At 32.9% G+C, this 19,829-nt stretch overlaps 1 protein-coding gene across 1 annotated transcript in view; it reads right to left on the bottom strand.

Annotated features, from left to right (window-relative positions):
• LOC130613925 (227 kDa spindle- and centromere-associated protein-like) overlaps nucleotides 1-19,107 on the bottom strand; it is a 42,767-nt gene extending 23,660 nt beyond the window's left edge. Inside the window, exons 1-24 of the mRNA XM_057435287.1 lie at nucleotides 18,988-19,107; nucleotides 15,916-16,065; nucleotides 15,199-15,348; nucleotides 14,719-14,802; nucleotides 13,559-13,690; nucleotides 13,068-13,144; nucleotides 8,806-8,978; nucleotides 8,122-8,399; nucleotides 6,896-6,970; nucleotides 6,677-6,760; nucleotides 6,364-6,489; nucleotides 6,219-6,284; nucleotides 5,997-6,080; nucleotides 5,855-5,917; nucleotides 5,349-5,432; nucleotides 4,795-4,878; nucleotides 4,030-4,104; nucleotides 3,780-3,863; nucleotides 3,331-3,393; nucleotides 1,926-2,009; nucleotides 1,760-1,843; nucleotides 1,368-1,535; nucleotides 607-702; nucleotides 201-284 (exon numbers count right to left, since the gene is read on the bottom strand). Coding sequence (XP_057291270.1) covers nucleotides 201-284; nucleotides 607-702; nucleotides 1,368-1,535; nucleotides 1,760-1,843; nucleotides 1,926-2,009; nucleotides 3,331-3,393; nucleotides 3,780-3,863; nucleotides 4,030-4,104; nucleotides 4,795-4,878; nucleotides 5,349-5,432; nucleotides 5,855-5,917; nucleotides 5,997-6,080; nucleotides 6,219-6,284; nucleotides 6,364-6,489; nucleotides 6,677-6,760; nucleotides 6,896-6,970; nucleotides 8,122-8,399; nucleotides 8,806-8,978; nucleotides 13,068-13,144; nucleotides 13,559-13,690; nucleotides 14,719-14,802; nucleotides 15,199-15,348; nucleotides 15,916-16,038 — 2,421 coding nt within the window. The 5' untranslated portion in view covers nucleotides 16,039-16,065; nucleotides 18,988-19,107. The remainder of the gene's footprint in view (nucleotides 1-200; nucleotides 285-606; nucleotides 703-1,367; nucleotides 1,536-1,759; nucleotides 1,844-1,925; nucleotides 2,010-3,330; nucleotides 3,394-3,779; nucleotides 3,864-4,029; nucleotides 4,105-4,794; nucleotides 4,879-5,348; nucleotides 5,433-5,854; nucleotides 5,918-5,996; nucleotides 6,081-6,218; nucleotides 6,285-6,363; nucleotides 6,490-6,676; nucleotides 6,761-6,895; nucleotides 6,971-8,121; nucleotides 8,400-8,805; nucleotides 8,979-13,067; nucleotides 13,145-13,558; nucleotides 13,691-14,718; nucleotides 14,803-15,198; nucleotides 15,349-15,915; nucleotides 16,066-18,987) is intronic.
• Nucleotides 19,108-19,829: the final 722 nt, after the last annotated feature.

Here is a 19,829-nt window from a genome sequence, read left to right as displayed (position 1 = left end):
CTCTTACTAGTAATAGTAGCCATTGTCCACCACCTACTATTGAAGACCGAGAGTAAACATGTGACAACGTTACAAGGAGAAGCCATTTCAAGGTTGCTTAAAACAGCAGTGTTTTATAAGTATTTTCATAGTGAAGTTTATCCTCAAAACATAAAACAAGAACATAGAAACTTTATTTGATAACAAAAATATGTGCTTACTTCATCATTCACGTCAGCATATCTTTGGTGTGAAATTTCCACTTGGTCTTCTAACATTGCAATTTTCCTATCTTTGCTTGAAAGCTAAGATAAATAGCCCTGTTATATGACACAAAAAGAAAGAGTGCTTTTCATTCAATGTTATCACAACAGAGGAAGGTGGCCAAGCCCTAACTCAAAAAGCTTTTACCTTTTTGGGTTCTTTTGCTCACAAACGACCTATTATAATAATTGTATTGTAATAATCCTGGAAAGGTCACAGGTACTCAAAAATTACCTCAGTTTAATTTTGCCTTATATACCCTGAGAAAATGACTGCTGATTTTTCAGCAAGTTCTGCTTTGATCAACACAGCCCCAAAAACAGTTGCTACAAATTCAATTTCATTCCATGACACATGACTTACATCATCACTATTCTCTCTCTGCAGTTCTTCTAATTCTTTACGAAGTTGCAAACCCTCTTGTTCGACATTCTTGAGAGCTTCTTGCTGCTTTTGATTCTGAGAAAAACAAAGAGTTGTACATGTGTCAAACAAATAAAAGATACGTTACAAGTTTAGGTAGTCTAGTTAAAGTGACATTTACTTGTATTACTGAAATTATTAATAAATTTATCAATTCTTTTGACATATGAGGCCACAATATTTAAGGATAACGATTGTTTTGTTACCCTGTTGTTACTCCAACTTTTAAATATCATAAATCATTTTTCATAACCTTAGTGCTAACATTTTATAAACCTAATTTTATGATTTACTTGTAACAGCATTTCTAAGAATAAAAAAATAATTCAATTTGATTTTACTTGTGCAAAAATTTCATGCTGCTATGTTTGTTCTCAATAGTAATTCAGACAATTTACATGACAACATCAATAAGGTTATTGTTACCCCATTTGTAATCTCGCTCTATTGTTACCCTAAGAACGAAATGAAGGCAACAAAAATCATTAATTTTTCCCTGTAAAATTTGGATAAACAACTGCCCATCCCCCCCAAACGACACAATTTTGTTGCCTATATATAATCATCCTTGGTATAGAAATAAATGAACAACTACAAATTTAAAATACAAACAAGCCTCAGACTAGCCACTACCAGTAACATAGGGTGCAGCCTTGGTTAGCAGAAATGCAAAACAGCATAGTATAAAACAAAAGAATTACTTGATTATCTTTTTCTTGTAGTTTTTGTTTATAATGCAGCACGTCATTGGTCAATTGTTCAACCATCGAATCTTTTGATGAAATTTGTTGGAGCAATTTTTGATGGTCAGAGTGTAACTTCTCCATTTCCAAAGCTAATTCTTGAAGTTGTTCTTCTGTTAGCAGAAGCTATAAATAAGCAAGCAACTTGCTATATTTTGTCAGGTGCATGGCCACAGGTGATAGTTTCACTGTTTAAACTTAAATTGTAAGTAGTAGAGGCAACCGTATCGTTAAATGTAAATGTTAGTCTCTTTTTCGCAAACACGGTCATGAAAGACTATATACTTACAGTTAATTTACACATACATGTCGAAAAAACTGGCAGGCCAGTCCATTGACAAAGAAAATACCTTATGAGCTTCTTGTTCCTGTGCTCTTTCTGCAGCATTTAATTTTAATATTATTTCTCTTGCTTCATCTTCATATTCCTCAATCTAAAATTCAATCTACACTTAAAACACACAGCTACAACAACAAAAAATATTATGGACTATATATTTACAAAAAAAATATCACCTTGTTTTTGTGTACTTCATCCTTGTTTCTTAGTTCTGCTATCACAGCTTCGAGATCTATTATCATTTTTTCTTTGCCATGGAGCTAAATTATTAGAATAAATACCATAGATTACCATAGAGTTATCATACATTATGTTGAGATAAAAAAGGCAGAAATAAATAAAATTGACATTATGTTAATTCTAGTTGTACTGTGAGAGACGACTAGTACTACACCGTAAACTTTAATTTTGATAAAATGTGACAATGAAATAAAATCAAAATTAAGCTCACACTTAGTCAGGTGTATTCTACACTCACACTAAATTTACTTCTTGAAATTTACATAAACAATGAATGGTTGTGGTAGCTAGATTTTCAATTTTATTGACCAAGTTTTAGTCAATTTTGTGTTGGTTTTAAAATCTATTTTTTATTTTGTTTACGTTTTTATAGAGCCACTTTAATAATAATCTATAATGTTAGGTTCTTCTTAGCGTCTGTATGTGACTTTTGCAAAGTAGATTTTATTTTCCCCAATTTTTATTAACAAATCATTTATAAAATTGTTCTGTAATGTAATGAATTTTGACGTTAAAACAACATTGACGTCAAAGGAAAGTATATTTAAGATTAGTAAAGCTATCGAATTGCATTTTTAAAGAAGGAATATCATTGCGTATTATCTTAAAAATTTGTGAAGCCGTTGAAGTGCACTTATACGTTTGAGGTCAATTAACTAACCCCATCTTCTGCTTGGGTAACTAGGGGGCACCTGGAGCAAAGATAAGACTAATTGGCTAAAGCTTGGTTAATCCACCATTAAAATTTTTTTGTCAAAAGCATAAGATTAAATACATTTTCCTGTTCAGAGCTTCAAACTCTACACAATAGAGGCAACAGGTTAACAAATTTCTGAAAAAAATTGTTTTATACATGGAGAAGTCATTTCTGGCATCATCCAAATTTCTTTCTTTTTTAATTTGTTTCTTTTAAGTGGATTTTTCCATGAACATTAATAGCTAGTTTTATTAAAAGTTTGTGTGCAATGCTTACAAAGAAGACCTTTTTCGTCTCATTTAATGATTAAAATTATCATTTTAACATTACACAATCACGTAAATAGGGCAGATTGGTGTCTATACATCAATTTTAAAATTAGCGAAGCCATTGTATTGTAATTTTAAGTTAAGGCTAACTCAAACATGTGTCAAACTGAGCCATAATCCAATCAAATCATTAGAGTTTCTCATACTAACAGTTTTATTCAAAAAATAAACAATGTATAATTCTTTCAGAATAAAATGCCGTTTTTATAAAATCATCTGGTCACTTTAAATTAATGCTAAAGAACATATTTAAGATCCCTGTGACATGTCCCTGTCCTCAATCATGAGAAAGATTGCGAACACAAGGATGCTAACCTTTTCTTTCAAATCTTTCTGCTGAGTCTCATTTTCTTCCATTAGCTTCATGTTATTCTCAACCTTTAAACAAACAGAATTGAAATAAGAACTAAGAAAACAGCCAGCATAAGTATATCCAATCAGTGAGTTCAAAATTAGCTTTAGGTCAAAAAATAACAAAACTACTTTTTCCTATAGTTACAGTTGATGAAGTAGCTGACTGTTCAAGAAAGAAGAAAAAATGCAATAGGCATGAAGAAAAACAAAGGATAAAACAAATACCACAAAGCATATGCATTACGGGGACTTAGTGGAAGGTTTAAAAATCCTAACAGTTCATATAAAGTTTTTCCTGACATTTTGCCATATTGTCAAAATTCCTGACAGATGGACAGACTTCTATAAAGCTTACTTTTACCTAGATAGTAATACACCCCTGTACATATAGTATATAGAAGCAAACATACTCTCTCATCAGCATCTTTTTGCTTTTCTTCCAACATTAAATTCTTCTGTTTTAATTGACGAATAAGCTCCTCTCGTTTGGCAACCTTAATTAACAAAAACATTAAAATGAGGATCAAAAAATGAGTTACCGCATCTTTTTAATGTTACTGTGAAAATTAAAAACTTTACGAATGTTTTAAAACTGACTATTTATTTCTTATTCTGAAGCATAAAAGAAAATAAATTTTACACAAACAAAAGCAAACATACCTCTCCAGTAAGAATACTACTTTCACTCTCGTTGGAGATTTCATATGCTTTTATTTTAGCTTCCAGTTTACCAACCTAAACAATGGTATTGTAACAATCTTCATGCATTTACTTGCAAAAGCAAAACTGCTTTGTTTACTGAATGTTATAAAAGAACCGTGTAAAACAAGGTTACATCATCGGAACTCAGAAATTTAATAACAAACTTTTGGACAGTCTCTTGTGTTTGCAGCAACTAACAGTTGAAACATTTTGCTTATGCATTTTTTTAAGGTGGAATTAAATAAAAAGATGGTGTCATGTTCTTTTTAATATTGTTAACATTGAATCGTGCCACCGTAATTTACATTATTTATATTAAACTATCCTCAACAGTAACAAAATTCTTCTGTCGATTGTGAAAATGTGACAACATCAGCTGGAAATTATTATTGTCATCATTAGAGATGGCAGCAAAGTGGTGACAGAAGTTCTTGTTGCTGGGATGAAAATAATCAAAACTACTTATAGAAACTGTCCGCACTAATAATGCTCTTCCACGAGTTGGCTAAAAAGTGTATAAGTAATTATTTTTATCACACCTTATAGGTATATAAAAAGACTATTAGATAATACTACAATAGAAATATGATTGTTTAGCTATGTAAAAAAATAAGAAAAGGTTTGTAAAAAATGAGTATAAAACAATGGCAGACAGAACTGCTAAACACATTCAACAATGCCATACTACTTAACATTACAACATCAAGGAAACATAACACACACCTGAGTCATAGCTTGGCTATGTTGTTCTTTAACTGTTTTTAGATCTTTGCTTGCTAAACTGTAGTTCTTGCTGATGCGTTCAGTCTGAAAGAAATGAGGTATGACAAAAACCGCATTCAAAACAAAGGCAAGAAGATGAAACCAGAAAAAGAGTATGCTTTTAGTGATACAGTGAAATATGCCCCAAGTGATGACAAATTTTTTTGACAATTTAGTCTTTAAATTCTCTTTTTAGTACAATATTTAAATTTTCTATGTTCGGCTGAGCTTTGCACCAGGGCAGATACAAACAGATTTTGCCAGAAAACGGTTCAACTTTAATAAAGTAGAATATTTGCTGACCATAAAGATAATTGCTGAAGGTGGCTGGCTAATTTTCTTTTAAATTTTGTAGGTCATGTACTAACTATTAAATTATTCACTGCAATTCACAAAGGAGAAAAACACCTACAGTGTCATATAAACTGTATTTTTCATGACACTGACTTGGTTCTTTACTGGAGGATTTTTATAAAATTACACTAACATAATTAGCTTTGTTTATTACTACCTACCTCATCGATTCCCCTTCTTTTCTCATCTTCAACTTGTAGTAATTTCAACTCAAGGCTATGTAATGCGCTATCCCTTCGTGTAACCTATGTTAAAGTAAATTAATAAGTCATAATAAATTATGGATTTAACGACTCTTCTTAGGGTTTTGGATTATTTTAATAAGAGGATTTTAGCTGTTTTAATGAGGTTTATCTCGATTTGCAGGAAAAACACACAAATATTTAGATTTTAGGAGAGTTCAAATTAGGGAAAGTGAAACTTAAAATCACAAGAACAAGAAAAACAAAATGGTTGGATTAAAGTTTATTTTCACATTAGCTGATGCAGAACTTACATCCACAAAACAAAAAACAATATAACAGTTGATTTGAGATTTTTAAGTATTTTTCACAAAAAATCAGAAAAATTAGAATGGTTTTAAATGATGAAAATTGGTTTGGATTTGGAGGCGTAGGAGCCCTGTAATGTAAAATAGTGTGCATCTGGATGAAGAAGAAAAAAATACCTCATCCATGTATTCCTTTTGTTGATGTTGCAAGCGTTCTATTGCCTTATCACGGAGTGTTACCTTAATAAAAAAGCAAAATTTGTCAAAAAACATTTATAAACATGTTGATGCATATAGAAGTTATTGTATTTCAATTTACCTTAGCTTCAACATCGTCACGTTGAGTTTCAAGACGCTGAAGATTCCCTTGAAGTAGCCTAATTTCTCGATCTTTTCTCTCAATCTATATTAAAGTAAATATTTGTTTTGGATTTTTTATTATTTTATTTTAACACATTAACTCCAATCAAAAAAGTCAAACCACAGTAAAAAAATCTATGTCATTTTTGTCTATAAAAACAGAAATAAAATCAAAAATTACATCTTTCTTCAGGCTAATCTCAGCTTCGTTGAGCCTAGAATCAAGTTTCAGTTCAAGACCAGACACCTACAGAAAAAAATAACGCTTTAAAACATTGATTTGATCATTAGAATATATATTGAGAGAAAAAATAAGTGTGACATACTTTTTTCTTTTCCATTTGAAGTTGGTCAGATAGTTGTCTTACTGTTGACGAATGCTTAGCACATTCTTTTGTGGAAATGTCCAATTCTTCATTCAATGAATCTATCATGTTGTTTAGGTTTGTAACCTACGAGAAAAGTGTGTAAGATACTGAAACATGTGGAATAAGAGGATAGTCTTAATAATTTTTGGTATACTTTGTAAAACTAAATTACGGAGGATCTGTTTTCTGACAATTGGAATCCCAGCAGTCTGCGATTCAGTACTGACACATTTAATTAAATATATTTTCTAATATTCAGTACGAGACAAACCTCATGGGTCAGTTCTATGATTCTGTTACTATCTGTTTCTTTGGTAAGCTTCAGTTCACACACAAATTCGTGTAGTTCATCGATCTAAATAAATTTATTTGAGCATTATGATTTCAATCAAAAATCTTTTTTATTTCTCAACAAATAACTTTTGTTAAACTTCAAGGGTTCTTTAAAAAATTTCTTATTCTCTAAGAGTTTCAAAACAATACTATTAACCTTGCTGTTGGCATCTTGCAGTTGAAGATGTGTGTTAGAATTTGAGGAGATATCTTTCAGTGAATCATTCAACACCTAGGAATAATATAACAAAGCTATATGGCTAATACAACATAAACTGAGAAATAAAAAGAGGTCGATACACTGGCCAAGGGTAATATTTCTTGGGAGAGATAGATAAAACATTGCTTTTATTAAATCAGTTATTTCGATTGGGTTTGTTGAAACCAGGATTAATTTTTAAAGATCTTCTTGTGACAAGGTTGTAAAACCATGTTTTGTTAAAAAGAAAACGTTGGATTTGGATTTCATTGTTTCAATTTTTTGAATACATGTACAAAGAGAAAACAAAACATTCAAAAAACCATATATATAGAATTTTTTTTAACATTTATTGAGAGAAAGTTTATTCTTTTTCAGAAGAAGATTCTATCACAAAAATTGACACCGTTTTGCGTATTTCTCATTGTGCTGACGAATGCTTATTAAAAACGTAGTTATTTATGCATGTATACCACTGAACATGGATTTTCTTGTTGTTTTCTAGTGGAGCAATTTGAGAGTTTGGATTAACTGCAACTTGATTTTTGAGTCTGCATGTTTTAACAATTTTCCAGCAATGTTTTTTTGTTTGCGTTTATAGCTAGCATTAAGGTTGCAGAGGTTAAAAGTTATCGTGCTGTATAAAGCCCATCGTTAAGACCTTTTAGCCAATCAGCGCTACAGATTTCCTTTAGGAACCAGTTGAAAATGACTATCAGTTATACTAAATATTAGTATAAACTTTCACAATGTTTTAGATACATTAAAATCTATCAGTCAAAACAATTTACTTGATCAGCCATGATCAGGTTAATAGTTTTGTTATTTTACTTTTTTATTTTCTACTGAAATTATAATTATAACCTTTTGTCACCTTTTTTTTTCACCTTTTGTCCTGTCCTTGTAAACATTAAAAAATGCCCCCTAATTTTTCTTTAGGACAAAAATAAAATACGCTAAAAATGTATGAAATCTGTTTAAACAGACTTAACAGAATCCTTTTCCAATCTGATCTAGACTGTGTTAGATCTAAAATCCAATTCCTCTGTATCAAGTCTGAATCCTTAGTAAATAAAAAGTAATTAATTGCCAAGCTATAATCAATTGAAAACTTTTTGTAAACATTGAAATATGCTATGCAAATTTTGACCAATCAGCAATCTCAATTTACATAGTTGGTATACCTTTTCTTTTAGTTCATTCAAATGTCTTTCCAATATTTCTATACTTTGTGTTTTGTTTTTTAACTCAATAATTCGCAACTCCATAGCATTTTTTAAACTATTGTTATCTTCCTGCAGGGAATCGATCAGGTGCTGTTTCTTGTTCATTTCTTCTTCCAAATGATGTTCAGCCTCCTCGAAAGATTTCAATTGGTTTTTTAAACGCTGTATTAAAAAATCTTTGTGCGACATTAAACTAGAGTTGTTGCGCTGTTGTTTTTCAAGCTGATACATGTCACCTAAACAAATTAGTTTAAAAGTGAAAAGATGTTGGCAGTAATTTGAGATAAGGCAATCAATAAAAAAAAAGAAACTTAAAAAATAAGAAAAATTAAATTTCATAAGTATAGCATGGAAATTAATTTCCAGTTAGTAAAAATATAGATCATTAACAAAAAAATTTTAATTTAAGGTTGCAATCATTACCCTACGGATGCATATGTCTAATTTGATTGCATCCTCCTATACTCCTATATCGCGCAATTATTTCTAACTTTTAATTTCAGAGATTACTATAAATATAAAAACATTAAAAATGGTTCCCCGAAAAAACAAATATAACAAAACTTTTCTCATTAATACAGGTGAAAGATTTCCTTAATAACGTTGTGAATGCTGATAATAGAAAGTATTCAATAATGTTACTTTTTACTGAATCTACAACTTCTCCAGTATGGGACACTTCATCAATGATAGCATGGTATTGCTCAGTTTTTTCTTTAAGTTCTTTCTCCAGCATAGAAATGGTTCGATCTCTTGCAATTAGCTGCATCTTTAACTCGTCAACATGTTTATCTGTAAGCAGTTCGGTATCTTTCCTGTAAAATAGTGTATATTATATATATATAGTAAAGGTAAGTTATGACCTGTCATTTTAGGAAAAGAAGATTTTTTCATTTAAATTTTATAGTTTTTTCTGTTTTTTTTTTTTGTAATTCATCATTCTGAGCTTAACGTCCGTTTTTCATGCTAGCATGGGTTGGACGGAGTATATTAATGACCCTCTTCCAATCTGATCTAGACTGTGTTAGATCTAAACTCAATTTCCCCTGTATCAAGTCTGTCCTTGTAACCTTCTGCCAAGTCTTTCTCGGTCTGCCTCTGGGCTTTGCCCCAGGAACTATCAAGTCTCTACACTTTCTTACCCAATTATCCCCCTTCATTCTTTCCAAGTGCCCCAGCCAATTCAATCTTCTTATCTGGATAACATCTTTAATTCTACGGATACTTAGCCTGCTTCTTAGCTCATCTGAACTCTTTCTTTCTCTCAGACTGGCGTTACACATCCACCTAACCATTCTCATATCATCCCTTTCTAAACGGTCAAGATCTTCCTGCTTTACTTCCCATGTCTCACTACCATACAACATAACACTTCTTACACAGGCCTCATACAACCTACTTTTTAACTCAATTGACAAGACTCTGCTAGTCAACAAAGAAAGTAACTCTCTGAACTTTTTCCAAACAGAACCTATCCTGCAAGTAACACTTCTTCCAAAACCCCCTTCACTGCCCAACATATCACCTAAGTAACAGAAGTTCTCAACTATCTCTGACGAGCCACTGTTGTGCATCATTGAAGCTGGAAATACTTCATTCTCTATAATCTCACCTTTTCAACGCTTGCATACAAACTGAATGTCAGCTCTTAACCTTCCACCAACACTACTGCACTTCTCATGGTTACACTTGGTTGCAATGCTACTAATCATGACTTTAGACTTTGCTGTGTTCACCCTTAGCCCTTTCTCTTCTAGTCCTTTCTTCCACTTCTCAAACTTTTCAACTAATTCTTCCAACGACTCTGCTATGAGAACCAAATCATCCGCATACAATAACTCCCATGGACAACCTGTTCTGAACTCCATCGACAGCGCTTCTAAGACTAGAACAAACAGCAAAGGACTAAGTACAGAACCCTGATATACACTAACATTTACACTAAATTCATCACTAAGTGAACCGTTAATCCTGACACGACTTCTAGCATTGCTGTACATAGACTGTACCATCGTAACTAGTCACTCATCCACACCTAATTTTCTCATAGCCCACCAAATAACTTTACGTGGCACTCTATCAAAAGCTTTCTCTAAATCTACAAAGGCAAAATAGAGATTCTTTCTCTTTCCTAAATACTTTTCCTGAAGCTGTCTGAGTAAAAATATTGCATCTGTAGTGCCACGCCCTGGAAGAAAACCAAATTGCATCTTATCTATATCAATTCTTTCTCTAAGTAACTTATCAATCACTCTTTCAATAACTTTCATCACTTGATCAACCAACTTCAAACCTCTATAGTTACCTTTTTTCTAATGCATCACCCTTGCCCTTGAAACAATTCACTATTACACTCGACTGCCACTCACTCGGAATAGCACCATCCTTTATAATCTGATTATCAAGACTTGTAATAAGCTCAACTCCAATATATCCAGATGCTTTTACCATCTCTGCAACAATACCTGATACTCCTGCAGCCTTGCCAATATTCAATTTCCTAATAGCCTCCACTACCCAATCTGTCTTGATCTGCATAGCTGGCCTTTCTACAACATCATCATCAGACAAATTGTCCTCATCCCAATCAAACTCAGTGTTAAGCAACCTCTGATAATAATTCTTCCAAGCTACCCTTTTCTCCTCCTCTGTGCTAGCCAAAACACCTTCATCATTATGTATACACTTCTCACCTACAACATCTTGATTAGTTTTCTTCATTTGCTTTGCTATCTTGAATACCTCATTGGGCTGGTCTTGCCTTCTTAACACATCTGCAAATATGTTTCTCTCTGCTTCTGATTTTGCCTTATACACTGCTGTACGAGCATGATGCTTAGCTTCTAAGTAAATATTTTTACTACCACCTGACTTCCACTCTTTCCAAAGTTTCCTCTTTTCCTTTATACACTGGTCAACCTCATTATTCCACCACCAGGTCTGTCTATGTCAAGCTGGTCCTTTCCTCCACCCACAGGTATCATCAGAAGCTTTTAGAAGACAATTCTTCAAAGTAGTCCAAGTACTTTCAACATTGTCACTATCACAGTGACCATTGTGGGCTAACTGCTCAACTTTTGCCCTAAATTGTCTTGCTACAATCTCTTCCTTCAGCTTCCAGACTTTACAACAGGGCCTGTACTTTCCCTTGCCTTCTTTAAAACTCTTCCAGATAATATCACAAACCAGCAACCTATGCTGGGAAACACACTCTTCCCCTGATAAAACTTTCATGTCCTTCACCACTTTCTTGTCTGACTTTCTAACCAGGAAGCAATCTATCTGTGTCTTTCAGCCACCTGACTCATATGTTATCAGCCTACTCTGTCTCTTACTGAATGATGTGTTGCAAACCACCATGTCCGTTGCCATTCCAAACTCAAGCAATCTCTCCCCTTCCTTATTTCTGCTCCCAAATCCATATCCTCCATGCACACCTTTATAACCTTCAGATGACTTCCCAAAATGACCATTATAGTCGCCGCCCACCATGACAAGTTCAGTGTCTCCAAACTTTGATGTGACTGCTATTAACTCATCATAAAACTTATCTTTATCTTCCTCACTGAGTCCACACTGTGGAGCATAAACTGACAGAAAAGTGACAATCCTATTACCTATCAAAAACTTTATCACTATAATACGACTATTAACACGCATAACATCTATTACTTTTTCTACCCACTTCTCTGCAACGAATATGCCAACTCCTCCATATCCATCACTATTACCAATCCAAAAAAGCTTATACCTTGCCCTCCTACCTTCCACAAATCTCACTGAAGCTCAACACATATCAACAGATTTACGTTCTAACATTTCAACTACTTCACCTGCTCTACCTCTCAGAGTACCAACATTTCCACTAGCCATCCTCAACCTAGTGTTATCTACCTTGTGATGTGATGGCTAGGTAACGGTTTGACGATGCTCACACCTGACATCTGTCCTACCGTGCAAGATGATTAAGAAAACACCTGATGTTTTATCATCAGTAGATACCAGGGCAACTGTTTCAGGCAATTATTTCTAAACAGTTTCAATTGCACTGGATGCCCGGCAGGAGTATCTAATTCTGACCATCATAGGTGTGTTTGTCGTTGGTATGATTGATGATAATTGTCACATGTAAAAAAGGATTTGATAGTTTGTATGGTAAGTCAAGTTTCAAAGACCAGCTATGAAGTGATTGATAAAATGTCCAGCTTAATATTGTCATAAAAATAAAAAATAATAGAAAAGAAATAGCAAGGCTGAACTGCAGCAAAAATTTACATATATGTCCAGCATTAAGTGTGTATTCAAATAGAAAGAAAACTGTTACCGACTGCACAAAAAATAAAGTAATGTTGCAAATCTAAATATTATGATCGAGGAAATAAATAATAGCTGTCCCGCAGTTAAAAATGGTTTGGATTTAGAAAAAAAATATATAGCTATATTATGTAATTCTGGCCAACTTGATTTATTTATTAAATATCCAGCAGCAATAGAAGAAATATGAGTTAGCTATCCCGCAGCAGATAAAGAAATATGGAAGACAGCCCACTATGAAATATTGGATATAGAAATGGTGTGTGAATAGATCGAAAGACTTTATATATGGTAGTAAGTGACAGCAAGTGAATGAATAAAAAGACTGTATGGTAGTATATGACAGCAATATAGACAAAGTCATGTAGAAAACTAGAAGAAGGCATTTGTAATGTTGTTACATTTAAGTTATTAATAATTCAATTATTTTAATTATAACAATAATACAACAATTTCGGTAATTAAAAATAATATGGATATTACACAACTTTGCAGAGCCTCCCAGGTCTTTTTATAATATTCCAGAATTTTTACTATGGAGTTTCCATGTCTTTGACTTTTCAATTTCACAATTATCAGCTACAACATACCTTGGTAATGGATCAACAATAGTTTTCTCATCTAACAAGTCTTCTGCAGGTATCACTTTTAAGTTTAGTTTTGAGAGCTAAAATAATATTGTAAGTAATGTAGAGTTTGCCTTTTGATAATTACAGATCATTTTAGGAAATTATTTTAGGTGAAGGCAGCTGTTGTAGGCAGTGCCGTTGCATGCATTTAGAGTTTTTTCATTACTGGAATAATATACAAAAAGATGTTTATATATAAATGCACTTCCTTCTTCTTATACAGTATTTATGAAAATAATGGTGTGCAGAAAGAAGAACGTGTTTAAAAATATTGTGACATACATTCCATTTAATAAAATTTCTTTTAATTCCTTTCTTTCTATCACTCCATTTTGGAAAATAATGGAATCTTAATGGAAATGGTATAACTTATGCCCCAATTAGACTGGGACAGTGTTTTAAAACAGATTATTGCAAAAACATACTGGGTTTTAAAGGAATTTCTTACAAACCTCCCACTTTCCCTCGATTCGGGCTTTCTTGATTAGTCCGACAAGCTCATCTAAATCAGATTCCAAATTGCTAATATGCGATTGATATCGAAGATTCTCCTCACCCAAGCTTGTTGCCTCTTCTTCCAATACCTTAAATAGTGATTAAATATAGATGAAAGACCACCTTTCTCTGCTTAGAACACAAGAAAACTGAAACAGGGAAATAGACTATTCTATGCTCCAACTTATGTAAACATTGTGGAGCAGTTATAACAGAAAAGAGTGTCAAAATGGGCTAAGGTGATTTAGATGCTCGATAGGGCCAAGAAACACAACCACATACGCCCTGAAACTAAAAGTTGAAAAACCAGTACTTATAATGCTAAGATGTGCATGGCAGGTCTTAGTGCACAAATGTGCCTGTGAATGCATGCAGTATGCATGCAACCTTATGTAAAAGGATCATTTAATAGACGTGATAATTTCTTGTTGGCTTTTTTAGGTAATTAGATCAAAGGAGCCCGTATATTTGTAGAAATACACAATTTACTTGTTATCTAACAGTAACCAAACTATATGTTGGATCATGGTTTTATGGAAGTTACTGTTTTATGAAAACTCTTCACAGATCAGATTTAATAATTTAAACATTAGACTCGTACTTCCTATTGTTAGTCATTAGAACACTCGCCTTGTGCCTAAAAGGAAGTGTGTTCAATCCCGGCGTCTAGTTGGGCATAAATTTCAAGGATTTCTTTAGTTTAGATAAGAACTTTCAACACTCTAGAATCAGCTTTCTGGTATCTCCTGAAAAAAATTGGTGATTGAATGTTACCAAAGCCCCGGGTTAACCCAAGCCATGTGAGGGAAATTGAGGAGATGGCACACTGTGTGGGCCGTTTGATGTTGTCGGGAGTTGTCTAGTAGAGCACGGGCCCTAATTGTGTCTGCGTAGCTCAAAATGAGCATTAAATACTCTAGGACTCTCCATCTAAGCCATGGCCCCTCCTGGAAATAATAGACAGGGTATATCCCTCGATATTAGTGAGGCTAGCCATGTAAAATATGCACATCTATCTATCAGCAGGAAAGTTAAAGAATAAACAATAAACCTAGTCAACAATCAAACAAATTCACTAAGTGGTTCTTAATATCAATATTTGAAAAAGATCACTTACCAAAACGTGTTTGTGAATATCTTTCTTTTGTTCCTCATAAGTGTCAATCTTACATTGCAAATGGTCACATCTTTTTGTTTGTTCCTAAACATGAAGGTAAAATAATCTAAAACAAAATATCTATCTAGTATTGTTGCATATGCAGCAATACCCTGCACACTGGACTCATATATAGAAAATAGTATTTTTAATTAACATGGGAAAAATTTAATAAAAGTAAAAACAACCAAACAGAAAACAACAAAAAAACCGAGCAAACAAACAATACATAAGTTCAAAAACACAAATCATAAGACATTGAAACAACGCAGCTGAATGTTTTCCATCAAGGGGGAAATGAGCTTTAAACGTACTGGCCATTACACCAAGGCATGTAATACTGACTTAGCAAACTTAAAACTGATTGTCACAAAAGGATTTGACTGTACAGGTAAAAATAAAAACAGTAAAATTAACTTCAAAATAAAAAATAATAATTACTTTAAGAAAAAGTTCTGTGTTAACCAGCTTGTTTTCAAGTGATGCAATTTTATCATTCGAATCATTTTCCAATTCTTCAATTGTTTGAACTAACATTTCATTCTGCTCACTTAACTCACTCACATACTTTTGTAATGTTCGTAACTGCTCCTAAAAAAAATTATATTATCTGTTCACCAAAAAGTCCATAATTTTCAAATTAGTTCGTGTTTGTGTAGATGGGCAAAAGCATTACTATGCATTTATTTATAATGAAGAAACTATTACTATTTGTTGCTTTCACTAATTTTAAAAAAGGTCCCACAATGACAAAAGCAGTTGCCAGTTAAACCTCCAATCGTTAGAATACAAGTTTTCAAGGACAATTTCATTGACATTGTTTTTCGTGAGCACAATAAACACAATTTCTTATTATGTTATGTATGTATTCTATGTTTTTGTCTGTAACTTATTTTTTTTAGGAGAGCTTTCAGGTATACTAAAATTGTCAACTTCCCATAGCAACATTGGGTATTTTGCATGTCTTGTCCATAGCTAAAACCTAAGTCATTTTTTGTGTTGTGTAAGCAAGTAATCAGGAAAACCCTCCTTCTGTTATGCATCCTAAAAACGTGTTTTGTTACACACATAAAATAAAAACAAAATTATTAAACAAATTTATAAAATCCCCATACACATAGGACTGATATTTACTTTTCCTTTAGATTGTTTTTTTACCTTAAATTTTGGATCATCTTGTGAATTTTGTCGGGAAAGTTTCATTAACTTGTCTTGGAAGGTACCTCGTAGTAGTTTTGTCAGCTCCTCATGGTCACTTTGACCTTCCTCTTGATCATCCATATTTTATAATAACATCTTTGCCCAAATCTAAAAATAAATCGCAACAATTTAGGTTGTCATTATCGTAAAATATTTGCTGTTTATATTTTACAATGTCATTACATTTATCACCCACACTGCAAAATCCATACTGAAATACATGATAAAAACCCATCCCTCTAAGATAACAACATTTAACTTTTGCTTTCAAAGAGCTGTTGTTTTCATGGCAAGAAAATTAGGCTATCACAACTTCTTATATATACAAAACATAATTTATTGGTTTGGAATGCTTATTGGACCTATATACTTTTCGATTCATTATCTTACTGCACATACAAACCAATTGTTTTTGTTTGTGTTATTTGTAATAAAAAATAACTTAAAATATAAAAAAGGTTTTAAAAGAGTTTAAAAATTTCTATGTTAAAAGGTTTTTATCAACCATTCTTAAGAGTCTCAACATGAGGTTGATGGTAAGGACTATCTTAAATGTTGAAATTTTTACATGCCAATTTGATTTGCATTGAACAAGAATAGAATCAAGAAGTTAATAGTTGCACCACAAGGTAGACAAATAATAAAGCCAAAATAGATTTTTTCTAATTTTTGAATGCTAGACGTTCAAACAACCTGACACAGGCAACGAACATACTTTGTTATCTACTTTGCTAACTGCTTATCTATTTATTTATTGAATAAAAATGCACAAGATAACAAAGATTATAAAGGTTAAGATAGAAATATTGTTAAACTTGTCATGTATATAACATTCAGGATAGGTCGCGATTTTGATGATGTTAAACAGTTTGTGATTGTGACATTATAGATCATTCTTGTCATGCATAATACGTAGTCCACAATGTTATGTGTCCTAGATCCTGTTCCTGTAGTCCTGCAAATATGCCTCAAAGTGTAAAAATTGCCTGACATGTAGGTTATGACATGACCAAGACTGTCGAGCACAAAAGTTTTACTTTCTAAGTTGTATACCCAACTGCCAGGAATATAGCATATACCGTCTGTAATACGTAAACATTATATTACATGATTTCACTTTTCTCTGAAACTTTTTTTCAACATTGGATGGATATAACATGCTATCCTGAGCCTTAAGTCTGGGATCTACCACATTATATATCAATTTTGCAAACACCAAAAGTTATGTACTTTACAGAACAGACAGCCTACACTGGCTGAGGCAGCTTTCCTATAAGAAAATTTTCACAAGGTGGGGTATGACATTTTGATCTGTTGTTATCTTTGTAATCATAATATTAATATTAAAATATTTTTAAGAACAAATTTTCATCGCCAAATGTTTTCTTCTCCACAAACCCTCTTCGTTTATTTGCTTCAATACGTTTTCCTAATGTTGCATCTTATTTTTGAGCAATAGAAAATTTACATGGCGATGTTTGAAGCAGCCACTAGCTACAACTGAGACTAGTGGCCAAGTATTGCAACCATTTTAATCATAAAATAGGTGTCCGAAATGATTTCATTACATCTTGCATTGGAAAACACACATCACAGAATTAAAGTATAAACCATGGAACTGGGACGTTTCACTGGTGTTGCTTACTAGCATATTATCAAAGTTATTTTAAGGGACAGTTTATACACCTTTTCACAGTTGAGTAAAAATAACATACCCTTATTTTATCCAACTCAAGTTATCTGTACAACTAGTTGAACCGTATTTATCATCTTAAAATCAACTTAGAAGACCCCAACTTTAATATTAAACTAAAAACAACCTTTCCTTTCTACTAAAAATACCCACTGCTGTAGGTGAGAAATGTGTTTGTTGTTGTTTTTTGCAGTTTTTGTGCAGTAGTAGTTAAAATCATGAAGTTATGTGGCAAGAACAGTTGATAGTAGGTAGTGTTTAGATAATCATGTAAAAAGGACATTATACACTGCTATAGATGCTATGTCATTGTCCTTTTTAACCCCTAATAACTTAAGAAACAAGCAGTTGATCACTTACAGTCAGAGTAAACACTTAATTGGGCGACGATAGGCTAATTAGGGCATACCATCTATTTAGGCAACTCATTGTAGCCTAGTTAGGCCATATGTAACCTAGTTAAGACATTACAATATTTAATGGCTTTTCACACATTCCTAAGAAAAATCGCAAAAAATCTTTGTTCAGAATGGATTGTCTACGCGGCCATGATTCCAAAATTGTCACTCATGCCTCGATATGTTTGCGCGCAAGTATATAAGAATTATGTTAAAATGAAATATATAACCTAATTAGGTTAAGTGTCGCATATTTAGGTGAACACTGCCACGTTTTTGTCTGCCATATTAATTTTTTCCCTGTCGCGTGAATGGCTGAAATCCATTATTTAAAACAACAAATAGTGCCACAGAAGGTTTGGGCTATAAGTTACCAATGCGCGATGCAAATAAGACAATCACAATAATTAGTCAAAATTATCTGCAAAGTAGACAGAATTGATTCACATAAATATTGTATTACGAAACGCAATGATTTTGACGTATTTACAACAGAAAGTTTATGTTCACCTAGTTACACTACGGGTAGCTTAATTAAACTACATCACCTCGCGATCGACTCGCCTAATTAGGTCATGCCGCCTAATTAGGTGTTTACCCTGACTGACTTATCAGATGATCAGTGAAATGACTGCCCTCTGTTCAAGAAGTTTCACCATTCTGATGATTTGAAAGTTCTGATCAGAAAAATATAAGAACAATAACCAGAACGTTGTAACTTCCAATATATGTGTGACATTATAAATATGGATTTCAGTTTTTTGTGGCTTGCAGAAAACAGAAAGTAGCTAGCTAGCTCTAACCATGATTCGAACCTAATTTTTTCTCAAGAGCTACTAGCTGCATTAGGGACGTTTGTGCTAGCAGCAACTTAAATAATTTAAATATGACAGGCCAAGAAACGAAATTATTATAGTAAAAGAGCTAAATAAAACCTACAGCTGTGATTTCTTCGGACAAATACATAGATACAGAGAACGCTTGTTTTAATATTTGAATACGAAACCGCCAACAACAGATTGATGAAACACAATGACAACAAATAAATACATTCTTTGCTATGATTGGTAGATTCCGTACAAGTTGTTTGTGATATCGAAAGTGACACCAACTGTTGTACACATAGAACGTATTCGGCATCCGTGATTTTTCCAGTGTTTGTTTTTGTTTTGATATCTGCCATCATGCTGAATGAAGCAAATTTGTTTAGCCAAATCCAAATTTTATAGCTGTCCATTTGGTTGCTGCACCAATTTGGAAGAAGAACAAATAGGCATGGCCTCCCGTTTCTGCGTGTTTATTATTTGTGTTGGAAGAGAAGAGAGGCTGCAAAATTCGCAGCACTCCCATCCATACTTTCTGCTTTCTGTCGCTTAGTCCCACGTAAAGTTCTCGGATAAGTTGAGTTAGGTACCTAGCTATACCTAGCTAGCTAACTATTTTATTTAAAAATTCACCTAGTCATTTCTCTTATTAGAATAATTCCCATTAACTCTGACTAATTTTTTATTCATTGTTTGTTAGTAAACTTTTAATGGCACATCAAATAAAAATGAAACAACCAAACCACAATAATTTAACTTAGTTTAGGTATAGCTAGGTACCTTTTACATTGACTTAACATGTGATTAAAATGAAATTTAGTTGTGGGTGCATCTGGTTAAGTTTTTCATATCTGTTGTGCAAAAAGCACATGCGTTGTTATAACTTTCATTATGTGCGCAGTGACTTTTTAAACATGCACAATACTTTGTATATAGCTATATGTAATAGTTTTATTT

The sequence above is a fragment of the Hydractinia symbiolongicarpus genome, chromosome 11, assembly GCF_029227915.1.
Source record: "Hydractinia symbiolongicarpus strain clone_291-10 chromosome 11, HSymV2.1, whole genome shotgun sequence".
Lineage (NCBI taxonomy): Eukaryota > Metazoa > Cnidaria > Hydrozoa > Anthoathecata > Hydractiniidae > Hydractinia > Hydractinia symbiolongicarpus.
This window is presented reverse-complemented; position numbering and strand designations above follow the sequence as displayed.